This window comes from Tenrec ecaudatus, chromosome 16 (genome assembly GCF_050624435.1).
Source record: "Tenrec ecaudatus isolate mTenEca1 chromosome 16, mTenEca1.hap1, whole genome shotgun sequence".
Lineage (NCBI taxonomy): Eukaryota > Metazoa > Chordata > Mammalia > Afrosoricida > Tenrecidae > Tenrec > Tenrec ecaudatus.
In genome coordinates, this window is record NC_134545.1 from 99,491,441 (window position 1) to 99,517,791 (window position 26,351).

Consider the following 26,351-nt stretch of genomic DNA (forward strand, 5'->3'; position numbering starts at 1 on the left):
ATCATATCAGGAAGGTGGGCACCCACTGATATGAATTTTCATTCTTTGATGTCTGATAACTGGTCCCTTCTGTACCTTGTGATCAGACAGGCTGGTGTGCTTCTTCTATTTGGGCTTTGATGCTTCTCAGCTAGATGGCTGCTTGTTTATCTTCAAGCCTTTAAGACCCCAGATGCTATATATTTGATAGCCGGGTACCATTAGCTTTCTTCACCACATTTGCTTATGCACATGTTTGTCTTCAGTGATCATATCAGGAAGGTGGGCACCCACTGATGTGATGTTTAGTTCTTTGATGTCAAGACAGACTTTTGTTTTATTTTGTTTTCTGGTAGTTAATGGAATTCTCTTTCTTTCTTTCTTCCTCTCTTCCTTCCTTCCTTCCTTTCTTCCTTCCTCCCTCCCTTCCTTCCTTTCTTTTTCCAAAGCTATTTTATTGAGAGCTAAATATCATATTATCCCACTGTCTAATCACATCAAGCAGTATTGTACAATTGCTACAACAATCAGTTTCAAAACATTCTCTTCTTTCTTGAACTCCTTGATATCAGCTCCCCTTTACCTCCCCTCCCCCATGTTACCTCCAGGAACCCTTATTCTATTTTCTGTCTCTATAAATTCATCAATCCTGGGTTTCATGTGCTGAAAACAGGAAAACATAGCAAAAATTTAAGAGGGTCACCCCAATGACAAAATACATCTGAGATAAACCAATATCGGAAATTAAAACAAAAACCACACACACACACACAAATGTTGAAAACCAGATTAGGCTCAGTGTGGTTTTAACTGTTCACATCAGTTTTATCATTTTGATCTCCTATAGTCATCTCTCCAATGCACTCTGTTTGGTAGCTAGTTTCTTCCCCTCCCTCTGTTATGGATAGAGGGAAATTGCCAGAGGCTTATTCCCTGTGTAGGTCTCACAAATGTATCTTGGGCTTCCACTGTCATCCATAGCCTTCTGCAAACCAGAATGGAACAATTTAGGCATGGATACTATTCCCTCCTACACAAATGGAAGACTATCCCCTGTGTGTGTATAGGAAGACTCAATATTGTGGGCAATGTCAATACTACGTAAAGCAATCTATAAATTCAGTGCAATACAGATCCAAATTGCAACATCATTTTTTTAAAGAAATGGCAAAGAGGGAAGAAGTCCAGGATAAGCAAAGAACGCCTCAAAAAGAAGAACACAGTAGGTGATCATGCACTAGCTGACCTAAAAACCTAGTACGCAGCCACAGTTGTCAAAACAGCCTGGTGCTGGTATAAGGATAGATACACAGACCAATGGAGCAGGACAGAACACTCAGAAATAAAAGCACCTGATAGAGACAACTGGTTTCCACTCAAGGTCAATAAGCATTAAATGGGCAAGGGATGCCCTTTTTAATAAGTAGTGCTAGAAATGACGTACCCTAAGGCTCATTTACTAACTTGCTGACTCTCGCTTTTTTATTTCTCCATTGCTTAAGCTTGCTACTTCCTTATTCGTTTTCCTGCCCACAACCACCAGATTGGAAATCTTGGCAGGCTGCTGCCCATGCCCATAACGATTGCCAGTGGGAAGTTCCCTATTGGTTCATCCCCCTAGTCAGCGTGCACAGTTGTGAGGGGACACGGAAAGTCACCCCACCCAGTCAAGGTTGGAGTAGCGCTTAGGACAGAGAGACTGCTCAGGACAGAGAGACCTTGTGTGACAGCTTGCTCCTGGTCACCGGCTCCAAATACAGCTTCTCATTTGACCAGTTTAGTGTGGTCCTGTTTGACTTGGGAACCGGGTGCAACAGCAGAACTGGATATCCGTCTGCAGAAGAATGGAACAAGACCATCGCTTACCCCATACAGGAAATTAAACTCAAGGTGGATCAAAGAACGAACTGTAAGACCCGAAGTTAACAGGTTCATCGATGGCAAAATTGGGACAAATCTATGAGCCCTCATACTGGGTAGACATGATGTTTTCAATATCATGCATCATTCACGTAACTCAACGGCATCAAATAGTGCTCCTGCTTGTTTGTTTAGCTTACCCATAGATATGAAGTGATTGAAATTCCCAGGGACTGGTCAGGTGTATTTTAATGTCCAAGCGACAGCTTTCTCCTTTAACACTTCCAAGAGATCTCTTGCTAAAGATTAGCCCAGTGCAGTACGTTGTTTGAGTTCTTGCCCCCTGCTTTCACGATGTTGACTGTGGATTCACATGAATCTTTGGACAACTTCAAATGTGTCTTAATTCATCATGATGTTGTCTATTGATCTAATTGTAAGGATGTTCGTTTTCTTTAAATTGTGGTGTAACCCTTACTAAAGTCTGCAGGCAGTCCTTGATCTTCATTAGCAAGTGCTTCAAGTCTTGCTCATTTTTGGCAAACATAGTTGTGTTATTTGCATATTATAGGTTTTTAATGTGCCTTCCTCCAATCCTGATGATACATCTTTCTTCATATAGTCCAGCTTCTCTGATTATTTTCTCAGAATACCGACTGATTAAATATGATGAAAGGATATAAACCCGACACACATCTTTCTTGATTTTAAAATACTCAGTATCCTCGTGTCCGGTTTGAAGGATTGCCTCTTGATTTATGTACAGGTTCCTCATGGGCACAGCTAGGTTTTCTGGAAGATAAATAGCCCATCAAGACCAGGTATGCTTAAAAATAAAAATAACACCATACCTTTACATATAGAAATAAATGACCGTGTAGCTTTTTATCTCAGGAGTCATTAAAAATATCATCTCTAGCAAAATATACCTCATCAAAACTCACTTTTTAATGTTGATATTATGTAGACTTAGAAGATTTTTAAAATTAGAAAACATAAGAAAAAATAAATATGACAAGCTCTTTCATAGAAAAAGATCACTTATAGTCAAAACAGTCACTAGGTTAAGAGAAGAAATTAAACTGATTTCTACAAAAACAAAGACTCCATTAGTTTAAAAGAACAGAGACATTTTAAATACAAGATACATAAATGCAACGTAAGTGTAGCACCTGCATTATTCTCATCTTTTCCGTAAGATATAGTGCTTTTTCTAAGACTTGTTAAAGGGAGAATATGAATCCTTTACAGAACTCCCATAAAAAGTGTGAATCAAAACAGGTTTTAATTTTATTAAGATCATTCTGTAGGCATGGAAATACCTCCATTATATTTTAGCTGTCTTTACCTTAGGTCTTGGGTGCTTCTATGCAGTGATTCTCATGATTGAAATTAATAGGACAATGCCTTCATGTAGCCCAGATATTAATATACAGGTATATACATGTAATACACGTGTTTTAATATGAATATTAAAATCTGTTTCATTCAAAAAGTGGTTCTCACATTTGAACATTTACTAAGAATGCCATGAATACTGCTGCTTTCTATAATTTATTGTACATCTTAACAACACCAAACTTAATTCTGCATGATTTGAAGTTGAATAATACACAATGTAAAGAATGCAGTCACTGTCACTGAATTGTACATGTAGACATAGTTGAAATGGTGTGTCTCTGGATGTGTACATTTCACCCAAATGGAAAAAGTATCTTTTAAAAAAATGATCAGAAGAGCCCTGGTGACGTAGTGGGTCACACAATGGGCTGCTCACCTCAAGGTCAGCAGCTCGAAACCACCAGCTGCTCTGCAGGAGAAAGGTGAGCCTTTCTACTCCTGTAAAGAGTTAGTCTCAGAAACTCAGAGGGACAGGTTTACCCTGCCCTACGGCATCGCTATGAGTCAGACTTGACTCAGACTTGACTCCATGATGGTGAATTTCATGCTTTCAGTGTATTGGAGAACCTTGCTGGGTCCTACGATGGGGAGGCCATTGACACAGACCCATAGAGAAGCTGTGTAAACCCCCCTGCTTATAAACGCCTACATTTGATGCTGGGGAAGGGGTGGGGGTAGTACAAAGACAAGTAACAGAGTGAGAGAAATATTTGCATTACAATATGTTGCTGTTAAATGTTTCTTATCCAAACCTTTTCACAGAGATACAAACTTGTAAATGGATTTGACAATATTTCATTGACTTGTCAAAAGAATCAGTACACAGTCTTGGGTGCTGGGAATGGTCTAAGTGCTGCTTTCGTGCTGTTTTTAAACATCTAAATTCTGCAATAAGCGATTCGTGTTATGATTCAGCAGTAGCTGTGAGCTCCAAATATACTCTCAAAACCTTAGGGACAGGAACTAGCCTGGCTCAAGATGAACCAACGTAATTTAAAAGCCAAATTAGTCAGCACTTGACTAATTCTAACGTTGCTGGTGGTTTCCAGTGGAGAAAATGAAAATCATTCCTCTTTCACTACTCAGCGACACTGGATTGTTCCAAAGAAGTGAATTGCCTTTTTCCTCTTTGCTAAACCTAGAAATGCCTGGAGTTCTTTCTAGCCTTCAAACTCTCGACTTCTGTGAATATCCCCATTATTATCATCACGTCTCATTTTGCTTAAAGAATGTTAAATCAGTAGTCTCTTATCTTACATCTATCTTGGTGAGAAAGACTAAAGAAAATGGAATTCAGTTTCTTCATGATTAATGCATTTGTCAAATTCTTTCCAAGTAGCAAATTAATTTATTGTGTTTTTTTTCATGAATGCAAATTAAAGCTGTGCAAACTATTGTGGTAAAACTTAGCAGCGCTCTTTCATAAATTAAAGCTAACTGATTTGATGCTAATGAAAGGAACTATATTCAAACACAAATTTTAATAACTTGGGTGGAAAGAAAATCGTAGACTTTATAAGCTTTTCCTTACATAAAATTCATGTAACTTGAACAGAAAGTCATTAAAATGTAATTTTCTATAGTAGCGAAGCCTGTATTAATTACCTTGTATGAAAAGCCTGAAAAGATCCTTAATAAATGTCTGGTTCTTTGTGTCCACAGGAAGGAGAATTGTCTGTTGATTAGTTAATTATCTGAAACCAAGGGAACCAGATTTAGTCCTGGGTGATCACTGTCTTATCTTTGTTCTTTTAAAATATTCTGATCAAAACCAGAAGTAAAATAGTTTTCATTTTTTTCAATTAGGGGAATATTCTGTTTTCCTTTATATTGATAATCGCAAGAGTAGCTGCATGGACTTAACAGAATATTTTATAATGTACTGGTTTGTAAGACTTAATTGGCTACTGTGTGTGTGTGTGTGTGTGTGTGTGTGTGTGTGTGTGTGTGCAGGTAAGCTTCTGAATTAGGATAATATTTTAAGACTGTAGAGACATGCCCAGTGGTTCTCCCATAGTTTTAAGATTATTACTAGTCATTTCAAGAAGACTGTAAGGAGAAAAAATATTCCACAAACCACGAACATCCTTCTGTGTTGGCATAATTGTCTGCAAACTCCACTTTGTAGAATATGCTCCTGAAGACCATGAGAAGATTTAAAAATGAGTATTCCTTCAGCTTTTATGTTTGTACTTGGTTTTCACTCATGTCACCATGGTTTCAACTTTTTAATATTGACTACTTAGCCATAAACATAAACTTTCACCCACTACCCACTGCCATCAAGTTAATTCCCACCTACTGTGTCCCTACGGAAGAGCAGAGAGCAGTCCCTAGAGTTCTGGGACTGTAACTCTTCACGGGAGAAGACAGCCTCGTCTTTCTCCCACAGAGTGGCCAGTAAGCTTGAACTGCCGATCTTGCAGTGAGCAGCTCAATGCCTAACTCACAGCGCCACCAGGGCTCCTTAAACTACTGGCATTCATTTATGCTCAGACTTTTAAAGAGCAGAAATTCTATCTGCAAAGGTTAATTATGCTCATTCCTTACTGGGATTTGCGAAGTTTTGGATAATAACTACACTTGACTCTGTGATTAAATTTTGCAACATTGACTAAATTCAAAAAAATAGTAGACTGAGTTAGGGCCCACTTAATTCTAAGGCTGATTTCAATGGAGAATGAGAAATCGAAAGCATAAATCTTCTGACACATTCTCTCTTATTTTTATGTCATACTAAAAAGCCCTAAAAATCAATAAAACCATGAAATTAAAATTGAAATGTGTCCAAAATCTTGCAGGCTCCTGTACCTAAGAGAAATGCCAAGTGTGCAGACAACGTTAGGTGGAGTGAGTCAGAGGGTCCAATTAGCTGATCCTGCCTTTAGCTATGGTCCATGTCCAGCTTTTTGTTAAGAGAAAATGAACTTCTGAATGAGCACTACATGTTTTGCTGATGAGCATGTGAAATATTTTTTCATGCACATTTTAGTTCTTACCTTGGCAACCTTAGCATCTTCCTTCAAAATATCAGCAATGATGAGTCTACATTAGGGGTTAATTAATTTGAACTTTTATCTCAAAGTGAATTTTGAATAATCCTAGAGCAAAACGTGCATTAATATGTCACAAGTGGAATGCTGGACAAATTGGTTTTGTATATATTTTTGAATGTCTGTATTCTCTCACCAGATCACCTTAGTTTTCAAATATGAATTCAATGTCAGTGTTTGAGAAAGAGTAGATAACCTGTAGAAGTAGCACCTTTGGAAGTTGACTGTATCGTTCCTAAAATCTTTGCATAGAATGTGGCTTAATTTATTGCATACTGAAGCACTGGTCATTTTCTCTGAAGTGAAAAGACAGAAGAGTATAGTCACAGAACTTTCAAATAAAGACGCATTCAAGTGACTTTCAAGACCTTGGGTAAAGGGGAGGGTGGTATACAATAAGAGAAAATTTAGCAAAGAATGATAGACATAAAGGAGGACACACGAAGTGTGCAAGTTAAATACAACGAGGTAAACACTGTATGTACGCCACCATGATGATCTCTGACTAAATGTGTGGAGAGACACACTGGCTGAGCAGGTGTAGGTATGTATTTGCTTATATTTGAATCAATATATGTATGCGTGTACATGTATGACAGAATAGTTGCTCATACTTATTAAAATTTGCTCAACGATCTTCATGAATGTGGTGGTGCACATAGCAAGCTAAGTTACAGTAACTTCTTGGGCATAACCAAGCACCTTGGGGAATGAGTTGTTGGGTCTGTGGACTCAGAGCCACAGTCTTGGGGGGCAGGAAGGTTCAATGTCATAACATAGTCCATGAAGTCTACCTCCTACTTTGGTGAGTATCAACTGGGGTCTTTAAAGCCCACAAACTGCCTTGGAAGCTGCGACTGCTGGTCTTTCCTTGTCTAGAGAAGAGGAGATCTAAGACTTACAGAAACAATTCATTCAGTAGACAAATGGAGCATGTGAACATCAGTATCCAAAACCCTGAGAGGAGAAGAATTAGATGGCTCTTCCAAATTGACTATTTGTGGTTATTCGGTGCCTCCGTGGAGACTGCAGCATTATGTAGAACAGAACAAATACTTCCTGGGTCTGTGTCACTTTCACAATGGTGGTTCTGCTTGAGTGGGTGTTTCAGCCTCTGTGTCAATCCATCTCATTGAGGATCTTCTTTTGTTTTGCTGACCCTCTACTTTACGAAGCCTAATGTCCTTTTCAAAGGACTGCCATCTTACGATAACGTGTCCAAAGCATGTGTGTAAAAGTCTTGCCCCTCTTGCTTCTAAAGGGCCTCATTGGCTCTCCTTCCTCCAAGTCAGATTTCTTTGTTCTTTTGGCATGGTCCTTCCGAGATTCTTTGCCACCACCATAATTCAAATGTGTCATTTCTGACCATAATTCAAATGTGTCCATTCTTCTCTTCAGCCTTTCTTATCCATTGCCCTGCTTCCACGTGCTTATGAGACACGACTGACACTTCGGGGGCCTTGGGGGGAGATGCAATGTGGTCCTCACCGTGATGTCTTTGCTTTTTAGCACTTGGCACGGATCTTCTGCTGCAGATGTGCCCAATGCACCATGATTTTGATTCACTGACTGCAGATTTCATGAGCATGGACTGTGGATCCAAGTCCATTGAAACCTTTGTCAACTTCAATCTTTTCTCCCTTTATTGTGAAGTTGTCTACTTGCCCACTTGTGAGGATTTTATGGGCAGCCTAATGATTATACATTGGGCTGCTAACTGCAAAGTAAGCAGTTCTAAACTACCAATCGCTCCATGGAAGAAAGAAGAGGCTTTATACTCCAGTAAAGAGTGACAATCTCAGAAACCCATAGGGGCAATTTGACCCTGTCTTGTAGGGTCGGGATAAGTGAATATTGAATCGATGGCAGTGAATTTGTTTGAGATTTTTTTACATTGTGCTGCAATCAATACTGAAAATTTTGTCTTCAGCAGTAAGTACTTCATGTCTTGTTAGCATTCAGCAAGCAAGAGTGTGTCATCTCCCATCACAGGCTATTGATGAGCTTTCCTCTAATTCTGATGCTGCCTGCTTCTCCCTATATTTCAGCTTCTCAGATTGAATGAATATGAAGAACGGATATAACCTTGACCCACAGCTCTCTTGGCTTTAAACCATGCAGTATTGCATTGTTCTCTTTGAATGGCTACCTTTTGATCTGTGTACAGATGCCACATGAGCACAAGTAAGTGCCCAGGAATTCCCATTCTTCACAATTGTATTCATATTTATTATGACCCACACAGTCTAATAATGTCTTTTCATGGTCAATGATTCCCAAACCTTTCGGATATACTCTACTTTCATCTAAGACCCATCTGACATCAGCCCTGATGCTCCTCCTGCCATGGCCTCTTCGGTACCCAGCTTGAATGGATGGAATCCCCCTATTGATAGACAGCTGCAACCATTTTTAAATGATCTTCAGCAAGTTTTTGCTTTCGCTTGACCTTATTAATATTGATCAATAATGTCTTCATTTTCTGCCGGGCCATCTCTTTGGAATGGTTATAGCTGTGCATTATGTCCAGTCTTCATTTGCTTTGTTGGCTGGTGCACACATTTGAGCAATCGTTGTAGTAACTAGTCTTCCTTAGAAGGGCACAAACATTATTCTTCCACTCAGAGCACTCTTGCTGACAATGAACACAACACTGTTACTGTCGGATTTGGCATCCTCAGCATCGTGAACCGTTTGACTGGCCTTTCCACACCATCAAGCCCTGCCCATTTTAGCTAGGAGCTCTATCCTCAGATGTTCCATTGCATGTTTGAAGACTTTCGATTTCCCTCGATCCATACTTTGCTCCTTCCACCTTCTGATGATTGTCGGATGTTTGCAGCTATTTCTTCTCCTTTTGAGCCATTCCCTCTAAGTAAGTGAGGGTCCCCACGGCTCTTCTTCACCCCCCAGATCAATACGGTAGACTCTGCCTTGAGGAGGCAGCTCTTCTGCAGGTGTATTCCGAGTGCCTGACAACCCGAGTCTCTCATCTGTGAGCACTCGATCTGCTACTCATCAAGTTCTCCATGGATATGATCAGCTCTGTCCAGTTCACATTTTAATGCCCATTATCCTTAACGTTTAATTTTATATGTGACTTGCATGTCTCATTTTCTCCTTCTAAATAGAACTTTTCCATTAAAAAAATCCCACAGCCATTCTAGCAACTCATTAGAATTCCCCCCGTCTATGACTTTCTTCTTCCATGTTTAATGACGCATCTAAGGGAAGGTCATGCTCAGAATTGGAGTGCAACACTTCTTTGGTGGGGCTGGGAGTGGATCCAGAACTTCGTTCAAAGTATGGCCTGGGCATTCCATGATGGACCCTGGATAACTAGATCCCGGTCCAAACAGTTCAAACAACCAGACAATTTGTCCACAGACAATTAAATCACCTGTTGATATTTAAATCAGAATGAAGGTTTGCATATAGTTGGTTTAACTGAAATATGTACCTGAGTCAGTTCTGGTCATACAAGTAGTTCTATACAAAGATGTCCATATTTTGCCTCAGGCAGCTCACCTAACATTTTTTTATTATGAAGATAATAAGAAACATACAATTAACTTGATTATAGCTCTTTCAAAAAGTATTCCTAATCTTCAAGCGAGAGTAATGCTGATGGATGGTAGGCATCTAAGCATAAGCAGAAGGAGCCGCAAGAACGCGATAATTTTTGTGCACTTTTCATCCTACTAGATTATTCCAGTTATTCAGATCCAACAGGGAGCCTTTAGCCCAGGGGTTCTCAACCTCCCCAATGCCGCAGCCCTTTAATGCAGTTCCTCATGCTGTGGTGACCCCCTACCATAAAATTATGTTCATTGTTACTTCATCATTGTCGTTCTGTTACTGTTATGAATCAGGCAACGCCTGTGAAAGGGTCGTTCTGCTCCCAAAGAGTTCACAACCCCCCGGTTGAGAACCGCTGCTTGAGCATGGTGGCTCACTGGCACAGAAGCCATATTTTTTACTTTTCTAACCCTTTCTTTCCATTAGTGCTTGACCAAAGAAATAAAGACAAACTGGTTGGCTGGTTTCAAATCCAGAAAATGAAATAAAGACATGCAGTTATGCACCGGGGCTTGCTTTCATGCTGATTCTTATCCTGGTCCCCACTTATTAAAATGCTTAAAAAATAAAATTACCAAAAAATAAAGAAAAAGATTCAGGGTACTAGGCAATGTGGAATAAGCCAATTATAATTTGTTCTTGTGAGATTCACTTTTACTTTGTTTAGAGCAAGTCAAATGAACGTGTGGATTGAAAGAATACAAAATGAAACATGACGCTAGCTATGAAAGGTGCACACATACACACACTTTTAAAGATAAATATCCAGAGAGACTCTTTTGAATTTTGTAGCGCCATACTTTTGCTGTTTATTCCAGTGGCTGAAATTTGATGCCTACAAAGCATCCTTGTCTTCCTTACTAAAAGCAAGAAAGAAAAGGTTTCCTCTAATTATGCCAACTTGTCAACAGTTCGCTGAAAGTCAGCGGCCACCGCGTGGTGCGCCGGTCCCTTTCCCAGACCTTAGCGAGGACTCAAAGGAAAACCTTCACAGAAGGCAGGCCGGAGCCCCTGCTTCCAGATCCTGTTCTTATCAATCAGTGATCATAAGTGATTTCCTTTATCGACCCGAAAGCAAGTGTTTGGGGTTTTTTTTCCATCTTCCTGCCAACACAGGCACTTACTGAAAGTAGATAGATAACATCCAAAGTGAGTGTGTCTCATAAACAGGACACAGTCTTCCATCACTCGCCACAAATCATGTTTGGAGTCTCTCTCGAGCATTGGGGACTCTGCAATGACATGTGCTAATAGGATTTCTAATTCTGCCCATTTTTTAAATAAAAAAAAATCGCCACCCAGATAAGGGACCTCCTGCTGTTCCCAAGGTGTCCCTTCTACAAGTATCCTTGAAGGGTCTCTCAGGAAATTGAAGGGTCTCTCAGGAAAAGGTAGGCAGGGTCTGTGGAAGTAGTGCCCGAGAATTCTTTTGTGTCTGGAGATGCCTCGCAGTGGATGCAGGGCCATGTTTACCCCCCAGGATATAACATCAGAAAGTTCCAGATCACTCTGAAGTGCCTTCCCCCTATGATTTACGTCCCCGCGGAGTTTGAAAGGTCCCCACTAGTGCTGACACTCTGTGACACTTGTCAATTGAGAATCACTCAGAGCCCACTTCGATTGCTCCCAAAGGCAGAGCGGGCCCAAATGACACTTTCCCCCCCACTGAAAAGGGTCAGCATTTATGGGATGTGTTCCGTCAGATTCTCCAAATGGCTTCAGAGAACGGTCGTCTCTTTTACACCAGCCTCTGTGAGATTAACAGAGGTCATTTACACAAACTACTTCCAAAAAGTCCCTGTTTTGTATTACTGGAAAGAATGTGTACTAACCGGAGCCCTGGATCACTTAGCAGACATCAGAGGGCTGGTTTTGAAGCTTTTTTGTGAGAAATACCCTGCCCAACTCCGCTGCCTTTTTCCTTCAACAAAGGAGATTTATCAAGGATCAATTTGGCTACAGACACAGCTTTTTCTGTAAAAATGCCTTTGGCCATAAAGTTATCTGTAACGACTTTTGGCAAGGTCTAAGCAATTTATAATAATACTAATGGAAAATCATGATTCGGTGTAGCATTTTTCTTTTCCATTTTATCTACATGGCTAAAAGTGAGGATTTTCATAATTCCACCAAGGTTCTTTTCTCCCCTTTTTTGGCCAGGATCTCAGAGTTTTATGCAGCTGAGGAAGATTCATTTTATCATGGGAATTAGTTAAAATAATAGTTTTGCTTTTCAGAAATAGTTGTATTATTTAAAAATTTCTTTTGATGTTGAATTTTTTTTAGAAAAGCATTAACTGCTATAAGATTAGGTGAGTAGAAATGTCACCATGAAAAAGACCAAAATTCAATCTTTTAATGTGTATCTTGTCGTCCAATACTCAAAGTGCTAATACTCAGAGATACAGCTTCATATCTGCCCCATGCCTTATGGTAAAAATGTCATAGAAAAGCAAGGCTACTGAGTACCACCAGCACTGCCTCTCCTAGAGTTGGAAATATCATCAGATTTCTGGGTAAAGTGTTTTTGTTTTGTTTTTTAAGAACAATAATTTGGCCTGGTTCTAACTTTGCACAGGTATGCAAAGAGAAATCAAAACAGAGCTGATTCCCCACACTCACCTCTTGGGGAACTAGTTCCTTCTCGTCCCTTAGGGAACTGGGGTGATGAGAGGGAACGCTGGCAGTAGAACTTGCAAAGTTGGCTTAAAATACTGAAAACCTCTCCAAAACTATTGATGTGGGAGAATTGACTCATTTGGTGCTTTGATGCCAAGCAGTCCTGGGCATTGGTGCCCCTTTTTCATTCGTGTTGGACACAGAGCCCCAGATGTGCAAGCCTTTCTGAGAGGCAGTGTGAACCATCTTACTACATTCCATGCTCACCAGGGCAGCTCTCGCTCTCTGGGGTCAGCACGCCCGCCCTTTGGAAGGGGTGCTAACACCTTTGAGTGTCACCATTCAGGCTGAGCTCCTCTGGGTCCCCTTCTTGGGTCATAGATGAATGACAGCCGTGATGCTGGCACTCTGGTGTTCCCTCACCCCCCGCCCTGCGCTTTCCTTGAAACTAAGCAGGAAGGTGTTTCCTTGAGAAACGTAAACGACCAGCTCACCTTTCCAGCTACCTTCAGCGTGAAAACAAAACAGAGATTTCTAATCAGACCTCACTTCCTCATAGGGACACAACTCCGCACCACGATCCCTCATTGCCCTGCAGCTGATGCTTATTGACCACGTACCTTAGACTGAGCAGTGGACTATAAAAGTGAACAGAGATAAAAGTCCCCACTTTCAAGCTGAGGAGCGCTGGTGACACCTTGGTTAAACCCTGTGCCGTTAACCAAGAGGTTGGCAGTGTGAACCCACCCGGCAGAGACGGACATAGCCATCTATGTCTGCAAATATTACTCAAAACTCATATTCATCAAGTTGATTCTGACTCCAAGCGACCCTCTAGGACAGGGCAGAAACTGCCCCTGTGGGTTTTTGAGGCTGTAACTCTTTATGGGAGTTCCTTCTCTCACAGAGCATCTGGTGGTTTTGAACTGCTAACCTTGTGGTTAGCAGTGGTTACCAGCCCACCAGCCTAGAATACACTATGAGGCAGTTCTGCTTTGTTACATAGAGTGCCCATATATCAAAAATCAACTGGCTCGTACCTGGTCGACAGCGACAACGTTTAAGGGTCAGGCAGAGTCACAAAGACAAAACTGTATCATGCCACGAACAAGGACAAAACTAAATTTCAAAAAACATAGTCACGTTGTACAGAGATGCCCACGCCAGGGATTACAGTGCAGCCAGCTCTGCAGCAGCCCCCAGCTCTTGGTTGCTCAGATGTGAGCCTCAGGACCAGTTTCTTGACTGATGACATGGTAAGTGTCCTTGACACTATAGAAGTCACACCCAATCATAAAGACAAGTCATGCTGAACATTACCAGTGTGGCCAATGTGATTTCCCCCTGCTAGAAGTGTGTCTGTCCCCTAGCAAGATCAAATACAAATACCTAGCCCTTCAACCAGATCACTCCCACCTGCTCAGGGAAGCTTATAGCTGATCACGCTACATACGTGAGAGCAGAAGTCAGCAGCTATAGGCAGTGTCCTCAGCGGACACGTTATCCAACTTCCTTCCAAGAGAAATCTCAGAAGACATTCTGAATTTCAAATCAAGAGAAGCCTGGAAACCACAAACTCAGCTGGTCCTCTGTAGCCATGGGATTTGTGAGTTATATGCTACAAAGGGAAACAAGGCCCACAGATGATAAGTAGCCACTAACGACTTGTCTTCCAGAGTCAGTGGACAGCCTCGGTCCTTTCTTCTCATGGGGTGCCTCACGCCATAGCAGCCCTCTTCACAGCCTCCTCTTCTAATTCTGTTCTTTCTATTAGGATGGGCTCATCGCTGTCTACCCAGGATTTCCTTTCCCCTCCTGTATTAGGGAAGGAGCCCTGGATGAACAGTGAGTAGGTCAAGTGTTGGAGAGCTCCATGAAAGGTTGGAAGTTCTAAACCACCAGCCACTCCTTGGAGAAAAGATGGGGCTATCAGCTCTCCTGAAGATTTACAGCCTCCAAACCCTGGAAGAGGAGTTCTACTGAATCCAGACAGTCCCTAGGGATTGGAATCAGCTAGAGAGCAGTGGGTTGTTTTTATTCCTATATTGGAAAGTATATGAGTGGTGCAAATGACTAACCTATTTGTCTGCTGATTGAAAAGTTGTAGGTTCAAGGCCATCTAAAGAAGAATATCCTGGTGATCAACTCCCCAAAATCTGCTATTGAAAACCCTACGGATTGAGTTAAGATTTACTGCACATATAGTTAGCTTATAATCCCACATATTATCCATCATGTGTTCCCTTTTGCCTCATTTTTCATTTGTTCTGGTTTCTGGTAGCTTCCACTTTCTTTTGGATGGAGGTTTCTCTGTGTTTTATTTTGTTGCATTTTTGTGGGATAATTTTCTTGATATGAAATCCAGGATAGTTTTATCCATAGAGACAGCTTAGATGGATAGTTCCTCAGGGATATGGTAGGGGACTGTGATGGGGAATGGAAAGCTAATAAAAAATATGCAGAAGAATGAAGAAAATGTTCCAAAATTGATTGTGATGTTAATTACACAAATATTTTAATATATTTAAACCAATGATATGTATGGTGGGTGAATTATACATCAATTAAAAAAATCAACCTCGCTGTCATTGGATCAATTCTAACTCATAGTGACCCTGTAGAACAGAGTAGAACTGTCCCTGTGGGTTTCTGAGACTGTAAGTCTTTACTGGAGTAGAAAGCTGTGTCTTTCTCCCAGTATGTCCATAAAACTTTTTATAAAAATAAAGAGAACTCTATGTGACAGCTCTATTCTAACTGTAACTGTTTATGGGAGTAAATAGCCTCCTCTTGCTCCCGAAAAGTGAGCTGGTAGTTTCAAAGTACAGGCCAATGCATAAGCACTACACCACCGAGGCTCACCCTGATTTTCATCTAGTAGCCTAGCATACAGTAAGCTTCATAAATGGTCACGTATTGTTTTATCTGCTTGCTCTAGGAGATGTGTCTATCTTGTGATGATCGTTTTTACTTACCAAGATAATCTGAACTACTTTGATTTCTAACTGGTTTCTGTTTTGCTAGACACTTCTTCAAACCCATGACAGATTTTCACTTAGGTAATCCTCACAATCACTCGGTCAATGTATAAAAGACACTTCAGAAACAATTATTGAACAAAGTAACTTGATCTTCAAATCTTTGTTTGATTGGTGGTGGCATTGTTGTTTTGTTTTTATTTTTTGTGTATCTTAGGAATTTGGCATGTTCTAGACATTTTCATTTTGATTGCTTCTTGAATAGAAATTTACTGTTTTATTATTGAAATTAATACCTCCGTTTATGTTATATTTTACAGTTCACAAAATACTTTTCATTCTAACCTCATTTAATTCTAAAAGAATCAATGGTGTTTAACACTAGGATGCTCAATTACAGCACATCTGTCTGATGGAAGATGAAACAGTGTCATTATTTCAATACTATCACAGCTCGATTTGTTCAAAGAGAAGTAGCACTTAAATTAAGGATGATTGGGGCTTAAAAGAAGGAATCAGGTATCAATCTTTTTTTTAAAAAAATTGGAGGAGAAAAATAATCAGAAATGTTTCCCCACTTGATTTAGGCAAAGGAAGTTCTCCTCTGAGTTCCCAATTGCTTATCAGCATGGAAAGGCTGGTGCAAGGTTGCTTGTTAGACATGTTGGTGACTCTTAAGAAGTAGAATTTCTAGTCTGTCTGAGACTTTTTGACATAGTGATGATGCTCTGGGCTGCTAACTGCAATGTCAGGTAGTTCAGAACCACCAGCCATTCCTCGGGAGAAAGACAAGGCTTTCTACTCCATGAAGAGTAAGTTTCAGGAACCCACAGGGACAGCAGCTGTCCATTGTTTGTACTGTAGGGTCGCTAGGAGGTGGCATTGACTCAAGGGCAGTGAGTGTGGTTGAGGACTGAAAGTTAGAACTGATGGGATCTTGAAGAGGTCGAACCTGCTAGAAACCATGATTGGCATTAAACAATGATTTAAGGGAGAGATATTCTTGACTAACTTGACATATTTCAACCCATGAGAGCAATTCATCTCTAATTGAGAGGGAGGCTCAGCAGTGACCAGGAGAGTGTAATGGGCAATGAGGATTTCCTTTTAAATAACTTGTACCGTCTCTTCTAATAGGCCAGACACAATTTCATAACCAGAATACAATGATTATTTGTGTTTAAACGCTGGCAGCGTGGCTGCCCTTGGTGTTTAGTCGCTGAGAGACAACATGACTTTATACTCTCAGGCAGATCTGACGAGTCCATTTGTCATCCCAGTGTCTTCAGTCCTTGAAATATTTCCATTTTTGCTCGACAATGTAACCTTTGGAATTTTGCCTAATAATGACTTCACTTTCTGGTCTTCCAACAGATAAATGAAAATGGAAGCGCATAGTTTCTAAGGATGCATCCCTCCTGAGTTGGGTATTGGCACCGTGGCCACATGGAATGCTAAATTGATTTTGCTCAATAGCTGAAGCCTCTGGAACATCAAAGTTTCCCAAAGTCACTTTCTTAATCACGTGAAGGATAGCCAAGGCTCTGATCAGTAGTCTGTAGTTCTATACAATCAGAGGGAAAACATTTAAACATCCCAGCACGGTATTTCCATTTAAATCTGATTACAGTGAAATAAAACTGTAGCCATTAAAGGTTTAGAAGAACTACAAATACAAGCCGTAAAAGAAGACAGATAGTAAATGAGGTTGTAAAACACTTCAGCAGGGCAAACAGTTTATAGCTCTCGGTCAGCCTTCCAGAAGCCAACTGTGCAATTCCCCACAGACCCTGCCCTGTTCCCTGAACTCCCCTTAAACCTGCAATTAACCTTTCGTGCCTAATGAAGCTTCCCCTCCCCCACCCCTGGAAAATTAAAATATATGGTGATGCTTGCATTGACGCTGACTTAGGAGGAGAGCACTTTGAAATGAATGATGTCTGTTCAAATAGAAGGGCTCTGTTTGGATGTAAGTGGGAGTTTTCTTTGGGGGGGGCAGTTTCATTTCATGTGCAGTATTTTCTGACTACTCATTAATTGTTCTGCATAATTGTTTTTTTTAATTCCCACAATCAACAAAACAACAAAAACACGCACACACCCACACCAGTCACTTTATGTTGAGATGGTTATTGCTGGAATGTACTCAGACCGTTTCACTTCCATTAGGGAAAATGAGTGTTTTACTAAAGATAACAAAATTCCTGATGTTTCCCCTTGGTCGGTGGTTTTGTTGAAAATTAAGTGGTTTGAAAATGGAGGCTCACTATTAAAACACTTCGCTGTTAGCTTCCATTGCTTTCTCTTGCAGGCTTGTTTACAAATGTTTCAGGAGGAACAAAGTTCTTCCATTTTCGGAAGAAAAGATTGAAGTTTTCTAAGGGTACGGGGAAAGGTCTGATATCTGTGGTAGCCCTTGACATCCCCACCAGGGGTGACTGAAACGTGGTGTGAAGGAAATTCCGCGGGAATCCATTTCCTCCACACGTGTGTCATCAACAGACACCATTTGCAAACACCAAGAGGCCATGGGAAATGGGAGTCAAGACAGAAGACGCCCGTTCTTTCACCTGGGTGTCTAGTGCACGTCTAAATAAGCTAAATGCCAGCTTGTCTGATCTTTAAGAACTGAACGTGCAAAAAGGTACAGTTTATTGTAGCCTCCGTATTTCTATTGAGTCTGCCGGCATGTTTGCTGCAGTACACCATCTTGACATGGTAAATGAGGTCCCTTTAGACCGCCCGTCTGAAATCATGACTTGTTCCCGCAGTTAATGGTATTGCTTTGATAACAAGGAACGACGCCGGGCCTCGAGAACACAATAAGTAGATTTCTTCCGATGATGGGTGTGACATGCTGAAAAATTATCTTCTCGAGTGATCTGACTTTAATGAGACTCTCCCAGCATGCCACGTGGGCCACAGCCTCGCTTCTGCCGGAAGGAAGCACTTCCTCCTTGGGTGATGGGAACCCATGGTCATCAACCTTCACCCGGAAGAAGTTCCCAGGGACACCGCCATTAAAAGGCCATTGCTTCAAAGGGCAGTGGAGGGGTTTCTCATTTCTGGGTGCTTGTATTTTATTGAGGGTTTTGTTTGTTCGTTTTTTTTTAATCCAGATTACATTTCAGGCTATCTTTTACCTCTTTACTGTTGGTGTGTACATGTTTGTTTTCATATATGTATATACATAGGGGTGGGATGGTGACTGTCTTTCTAAAGAGCTACTGGCTTGAGAGGAGCCTTGGTGTCATCGTGCAGCAAGTTCAGCAGTTTGAATCTACCAATTGCTCCTTGTGAGAATGATGAGGCTTTCTGCTTCACTGAAGATTCACAGCCTCAGAAACCCAAAGGGGGCAGTTCTGGTCTCTCCTAGAGGGTGATTATGAGACTCAATTGATGGTTCTTTTGTGGGGGAGTTTGGGTTTGACTTGACTTTTCATCAATTTGGAAAATTGGATCCTGTAAAAAATATGCTGGAGGGCAATGAAAATTAGTTTTTTTAGTGACTCTCCCCCTCTCCTGGCACAACCCTCGCCTCCCACCCCAACGTACAATTCAGAAAGTTCAGGATCTTGTCTCCTTTGCTCACTGTGTGTCCAAGGTCTCTGGTAGGTTGAAAAGGGTCAGAGTTATTTTTCTTTTGTTCCTCGTGTGGTATGTTTTAAAAGTTCTCCAAATCGTAAGATAAGAAGAAAAGCCAAATAATGACACAAAATTTCCCCTTAACAACTTGACCCTTGAAGTATACACAAAGGCAATTATGATGCTCATGGTGCTACTCTTGATTATATGACAACTTGTATAAAGAAGAATAACTCATGGACCGCACGCCGTGTGATTCAGTGAAGAACCTACCCTTCAATGTGGGCGGAACATCCTGTGGCCCATCAAGAAGGGAAGGCCTAGGGCAAGCGGGCCCCTGTGAAAGTCCACGGGGGACACAGCGATGGAAGCTGAAGAAAGGCGAGGTCTCCGCAGAATCTGAAAAGACAGTTCATTTGAAATGTTTATAGGTATCTGCCTTGAGCAATACCACCAAGAGAGATTTATTTTAACCAAGAGATTTTAACCAAGAGAGATTTATTTTCTTGCCATTTAAAAATTAGAAGTTCAAATTCCGTGGCGGGGTTGGGGGGGCAGGGGTAGAAAGAGGGGGCTGTCTCTAAGGGAAGGCTCTCTTTCTTGATTGGCTGTGGAGGATGGCACCTTTCCTGCCTTTCCTCTGTGAGTTCCTATTCTTGGGAGATCTTCCCATGCTTTGCAATCTCTCTTCCTAAATCTCTGCTGTGGCGGCTGGTTAGCCCCATCAGTCCCCAGCTTAATCTCTTTAACACAGCAGTGTGGAGTCATGGCCTTAGTGTAAATTCTAGGACATGCATCTCTATCTACTTTATTCACTGTTTCCAAAACACTGTGTTCATTTGTCACAGTTTGATTGGAAGTTCCCGCTCTTTGCTCTCACATTTCACCATAAGCAGCCAGGAGAAATCACGCAAATTAAAAACAAGCTGGGCTTGCAATTTTATTTGTAAATGAAGAGCTGATATATGGTTCATGATCTATTACGTTCAACTGAATGTGTTTTCAAGCTGAAGGGTCATTAAGAAACCCAGGACACGTTGGGAGACTTCCTTAGGCTTTGGACTCAATATACCCTGAAACACAAAGATACAGTGACGGGGCTGGATTAGCATGAAACGTCTTGTTTTGGCAACTCAAATGGTTGGCTCTTCTTCTGGCACTCTCTGCTCTGTGAGGGGAAGCCACATTTGTAACCACATGTCAATAGAAAAGTATCCTTTTTCCAGAGTTCCTTTGGACTAACCCATGCAGGAGTTTCATGAACCGAATGATGTCATGTTTGGATGCTGTTATGTTCACATTAGTGGGTTTGTCATCATTGGCTGTCTCTGAGTCCATCAGGGCCATGAAATGGCAAACTGTGACCGCAGCAGGCCAGGGTATCTGTGGAAACTTAAGGTCTCCTGGAACTTGACTTGAATTGGGCATTAATGTGACCCAAGGCTTTTTAAATAATAGGTCTTGCTCCATCAATTAAAGAAGTAAGAAAGCCAGGTTCCCCTACAGCAGCAAGTGCTTTTCCCTCTCTTGATTTGCACAGCTCTGCACTAGGCTTTGGGCTAGTGTAGTCTTTTCCTCAAGTGTCCATTTTCCTTCTTTGGCATTTCTTCTGGCTCTTAAGCAGGGGTTCTCAAGGGGCCAGTTAGACAAGGGGCCAGTTTAGACAAGGGGCCAGTTCATTGTCCCTCAGATACATTGGAGGGCCAGACTATAGTTAAAAAAAAACTATTAACAAATTCCTATGCACACTGGACATATCTTATTTTGAAGTAAAAAACAAAACAGGGCAAAAACACCCGGCAGGCTGGCTAAATGTCCTCCGTGGGCCACATATGGCCCGTCGGCCATAGTTTGAGGACCCCTGCTCTTAAGTCTCTGAGGTTCTTTTCTTACCAGGATATATTTGAGGCTCACTGAGCATCAACTGACCCAAGGAGATAACAGCAGCCAATGATTTTTTATTGGAGAGAAAGATTGGAAAATGAAGCCTAGCTCTAAAGCAATGTGTGAGGGCAGATGTCTGTGAAGATCCATTCAGATTCAATCGTCAAGACCCTGGAAAAGAGGAAATACACCTACAGTCCTTTGGCAACCTCTTCTTAAGGAAAGCCAGCAGTCTAGCCTCTTGGTTTAGTGTTGTGACTTGACCCTTTTGATCTTATTGAGGAATGGCCTGACGTGTAACAGATCACCATTACAAACCAGGGTATGTGGTTAAGCCTCTGTTTATACAATTTAAGACAATCTTAACTATTCCCAAATGTCTTATTAAATATTTCTGTCAAGCAATGGACCAAATCTATAAGACAACATTTTTTTAAGTTACCTTTAATGGCTCAAGGGCCACTTTTGGAGCTGATATTTTCTGATAACATGCAAAGCCCAATTCTTATAATGTAACACATTCATCAGCTAAATTTCAGAAATTGCCTTTCTTCCATATCCACTTAACAATCCAAACTACACCCACTGCCATTAGGTCAGTCCAGATGCCTACTGGCCCAGTGAGTGAAGGATCACTGCTCTCTGGTGTTTCTGAAGCTGTAAATCTTTACAAGAGCAGGTACCCTCGTCCTTCTCCCTTGGGATGGGTAGTGGGTTTGAACTGCTGAGCTTGAGTCTCATAACCCAATACATAACCCACAGTGCCACCAAGACACCTTTCAAAATAACACAACTCTGTGCTTTCTTCCTTCTTTTTAAAAGAAAACTTAGGAAAATTAAAAGACAAATCCACAGCCTGAGAGAAATATTTGCAAAGCATGTATCTGACCATGACAGGTGTCTAAAATACACAATGAACTCTTAGAACTCAACAGTAAGAAAACAACCCAATTGTAAAATGGGCCAAAAATCCATAGAGATGCCAAACCACAAAATAACTGTTGTGATGTGATACCAAAGTGACAGATGGCAAGTGAGCTTATGAAAAGATGCGCAACACAAAAAAAATAAAAATTAAAAGACGCTCAACACCATATGTCATTATGGAATTGCAAACTAAAATAATGTGGGTGAGGATATGGAGCTACAGGAATTCTCATTGATTACAAGTGGGAATGTGAAGTGGTGCAGCCACTCTGGAAGAAATGGCTTCCCCAGTGAAACACAGACTTGCCATAGAAGCCGGCAACTGAGTTCCTAGGTATTTACCCAAATGAGTTGAAACCTTACAGCCACACAAAACCCTTCAGGTGGATGTGTATAGCATACTTACATATAATTGCCAAAATGCAGATGAAACTAAGGTAATCCTCAATAGGGAGATAAACTAATCGGCACAATCTATACAATGCAATACTACTCAACAATCAAAGGAAATACGCTAACAAGCCATGAATAGACATAGAAAAACCTTAAATTCATATTTCTAAGTGTCAGAGGCTGAACAGAAAAGACTGCATACTACCTAGTTCTAGCTAAATAGCATGTTGGAAATGACAAAACTGTAGTTAAAAAAAAAGAGGAGGGGCTCAGAGGAGAGGGGGAATGAGCACCCGGTTTGAACGACTGCGTGAGGATGTGCTATCATGCATTTGTCAAAACAGAGCTGTGTGACACAAAGTCAACTCTAACATAACATCATGAATCTTCCTTTAAAACAATGTGTCCATGTTAGTTCTTTGACTGGAGCAAATGTACCATCCTCATACAGAGTGCGGATGAGAGGGGGGGGCAGCAGAGGGGCAAAAGGGATGGTATACGGAACACACATAATTTGGGGGTAGATTTCCTATACAATTTATAGGAAATGTCTCTAAAAATATATAGCAAAGGCTCTTAAAGTTCCTTTCTTGATTAGGTTAATTACATAAAAACAAAACGGAAAGGCAGACTGAAAGTGCATGGCCCCTCCAGAGTTCCCGTGGGTTCAGACAGAGAACCTGAGGTCTGAGGTCATTGCCAACAGAGAAGGTGATGGATCTGATGGTCCGAAGTCAGACTCAATTACCTTTATAGACCCTTGTCCTTCATTTGTAACATTTTCATGTCCAAGTTAAGAAATCTTTTAGCTGAAAGGCATCGTGCTTGATGACTTCTAATAAACAACTCAACATGTAATAACTGAATGGAAAGTAGTAGGAAACAGTGCTAAGCTGCTCATGTCATCCTCCCAGGCATCTATAACCAAGCATATTCACAAAGCCTCTCCCCTTTTCCTCCAGGCCTCGCCATCGCCAGCGCTCTCATAGACATTTCACAGCAGAAGCCTTCAGATAGTAAAGACAAGACTTCAGGAGTTCGAAATCGAAAGCACCACCTCTCAACCCGTCAAGGAACCTGTGTCTGAGCGAGAGAGATGGGCCTGCCGACTCTGAAGTGTTCTACTTTGTCAGTGGCTTCCATCAAAGCTGTTCTGCGGCCTCGCTTGTGATGGAGGCAGATCTCTGTGTGATGCCAGGCCCGAGGACCGGTCCCTCCAAATGGGCAGTGACCCAAGTGGCCAAAGGATGTCCCGAGTCGGGCTTTTATAAAATGTAGCAGTGTTGATGGTGACAGGTGACAGAGCCAGTGTTTATGATGATCTGGGCTTCATCCTTGATACCTTCAAACTACTCCTGAGGTGGAGGTGGGGTGGGATAAGAAGATGTATATTGTTTCTTAATGCAGATGAAAACTATGTAATTCGTATGAACACAAACCGTTTATATCCCCAGACTTTGAAGAAAGACATTTTATAATTCGAGAATGATTGAGAATTGTACAGTTTTTTGCCTCAGAAACAAACTTGAATCGCCTGTGTAAGGACAGGACACGAACCAAGGGCTTTAGATGCTCGCTTATCTCACTGTACTTGTGAAGGCTGTTGATTGAGTAAGGGGTAGGCAATGTATTTAAATGTTTTGCAACATGACAGCATCACCTCCATGTACAGTCTGAGAACACGACGATTTCCCACCAAACTGGAATGCAGATGAAAAATCAGGCCCACTTGGATGGAGGGCACGTACAATGTCACAGGGGGGTTATTAGAATTCTGAGTGGAGAGGCCATTCCTGCCATCCATGCCAACCGCCTAACTCATTATCGTTGCTGAGAGAGCATGGAAAAGCCTGTCCAGCAATCAATTTTTCCCCTCCTTCCAAACAGTGTCCGATATCCGAGACCCAAGAAACTAAGATCATTTTCTGACCGTGTGCCAGCTTCAGTGCCCGTTTGGAACGTAATGTTTTATCCTGGCCCAGGGATCACCGGGTCCGACCAGCACGATCCCTCTGCCTCTTCCTAAGAACAGGCCATCTGCTGGTCTTCCTCATGCAGCTGCTGGATTCGATCTACCTTCCCAACGGCTACGGCACCGGTTGGAGGCGACACCTTCCATGGCGGTGGCCTGAGCTCCAAGGCCCTTCCTGCCCCCGACTTCATGGGGAGTGGAAGTGGGGGTGTGCACGCCCTGGCCGCTCGTGCTTCCCACATGAACACGCACCAGTGTCCGGAGGGAACGGTCAGAAATTCCAGAGCCCTCGCTGCCCACGTTCATAGTATCCAAATGACTGAAAAATCTGAAGTATGGCAGGAAAGGCGAAATGATGGGCCGCGGCGTTCATCGTGGGACACACGATTGCTTATGCCCATCTATGCACAGAGGTCCGCTGAAGCCCAGGAGGATGAATCAGTAGGATGTGTGAGATGCCAGTTTCTTCACTGCCAGGTGGCCCCTGGAGAAATGGAGAGGGCCATAATAGATATCCAAAGTTCTTGAATACGATCGCGTGTGTTCACTATGAAAGCCATGTAAAAACCTTGGACGGTTAGTACTAGCTGCGTCCTCCTCGGCTTCTCTGGGATGTGGGGAAGTTGAATGGCACATTACTGTTTACAGATGATGCACAGTATCTTGCATGCCACCGTGGGGCACTAGCAGACTACGACCCCCTTGTGATATTAAGTGTTTATTTCAGAATGCCGTTTATGCATAGTCAGCTTAAGTTGGTGAAGATGGAATGCAAAATATAACCAGAATGACTGTACAACATATAGTTACATCGGATATGAGACTGCTGGGTTGTATCTAACCATGACTATGTCGCTGTTTTCATCATTAGGAATTTATGAAATATAGTATCTATTCCTTATGTTGGCATGATGGTTTTGCTCTTTTCCACCTGTTAAAAATAAGTGTCTCGTAGAGTAATTCTCTCGGTAGCCTGTAAGGTTTTATTTGAGGAGGAAGGGGATGAGGCTCGTTATTTTTATCTTCCTGTGAGAGTTTCTCACTCAGTCAAAGACACAGTGAGCTGAGTTCATCAAAGTCTCCTAAAAACAATCAAGTAATTTCATCAGCTTCTTTCTGGACCCTTTAAATGTTGATTTTCTTTTCTCATTGAAAAATGATTTGACCAAAATATAATCCCTTAAAAATAAAACCATTGCCCAATTTGTTCCATTCTGTAATCGGCATGAGAGAAAGGTTATGTCACAAAAATGCAAATGCAAAGACATACGGAGTTGTGTGCAAAATTTATACTTTCTTCTATATTTTAGAGGCGTAGCAAATCGTATTTCTCTGAAAATTCTGAAGATTCATTCACTCTGATTACCATTGTTTCTTGAAACGTGAAATTTAAAAATCTTTTTAGGGAATTACAAGGTATCTCACAATGTTAAGTTAAAGTCATGGGCCAAATATTGCTAACTCTGTGACTAATTATGCTAATTATGCAATTTATTCTCAACTTATCAAAGCTTTTCTTGGCAATAAAATGCTTTGCCTTCAGGTGAAGTGCATTGTAAAGACTTCAGAAATAACCACTTTGAATCTGTGTCTTGGGTTTGGTTTTTTTTTTTTCTTTTCTTTTTTCATATCACAAACACTTTAAATTTGGATGATTTTTTAAATAAACATATCACCCACCACAAGCATATGCAAATATTATCCAAGAAATGACTAAAGGGCTGATTCTCTGGGAAGTTTCTTGTAATAGAAATCTGAGCATTTCTGTTTGCAATGACTTTGAAAAATTCTGTCAATTTTTGGATTTATTATTTTACCAAGAGTGGGAAAAAAAGGTGTGAAGTAAAGTTTTAAAAACAAAACTTTGGACAATGGAGAATTTTTCCCCCAAGACACGTGCTTATCAATCGGTGTAATAAATTTCAAGTGGATCGAGATCTTCATAATTGCTTTAAATGACGCATTTTATGCTCCTGACGTACAGAAGGAAGAGAGGCACCAAATGCTGCTGTGTTTTGTCCAAAAGGAAAACTTGGGATGGGAATTAGCTAAACATGAAATTGATCCAGGCTGCCATTCACAATAAAACACAGACACAGGTGGCTCCATGGCTGTTGTCCA

The 26,351-nt window shown here is 41.3% G+C and overlaps 1 protein-coding gene across 3 annotated transcripts in view; it reads left to right on the forward strand.

Moving 5' to 3' along the window:
- The window catches only part of ATRNL1 (attractin like 1), a 647,203-nt gene extending 621,139 nt beyond the window's left edge, over positions 1-26,064 (forward strand). Inside the window, exon 27 of one of the 3 annotated variants that reach the window (XM_075534999.1) lies at positions 23,221-26,064. In XM_075534999.1, the coding sequence (XP_075391114.1) occupies positions 23,221-23,345 (125 nt within the window). In that variant the 3' untranslated portion in view covers positions 23,346-26,064. Of the gene's footprint in view, positions 1-16,843; positions 16,867-23,220 lie in introns of those variants that run through there. The other 2 variants (XM_075534996.1, XM_075534998.1) reach the window with 2 other exon arrangements.
- The last annotated feature ends 287 nt before the right edge of the window (positions 26,065-26,351 follow it).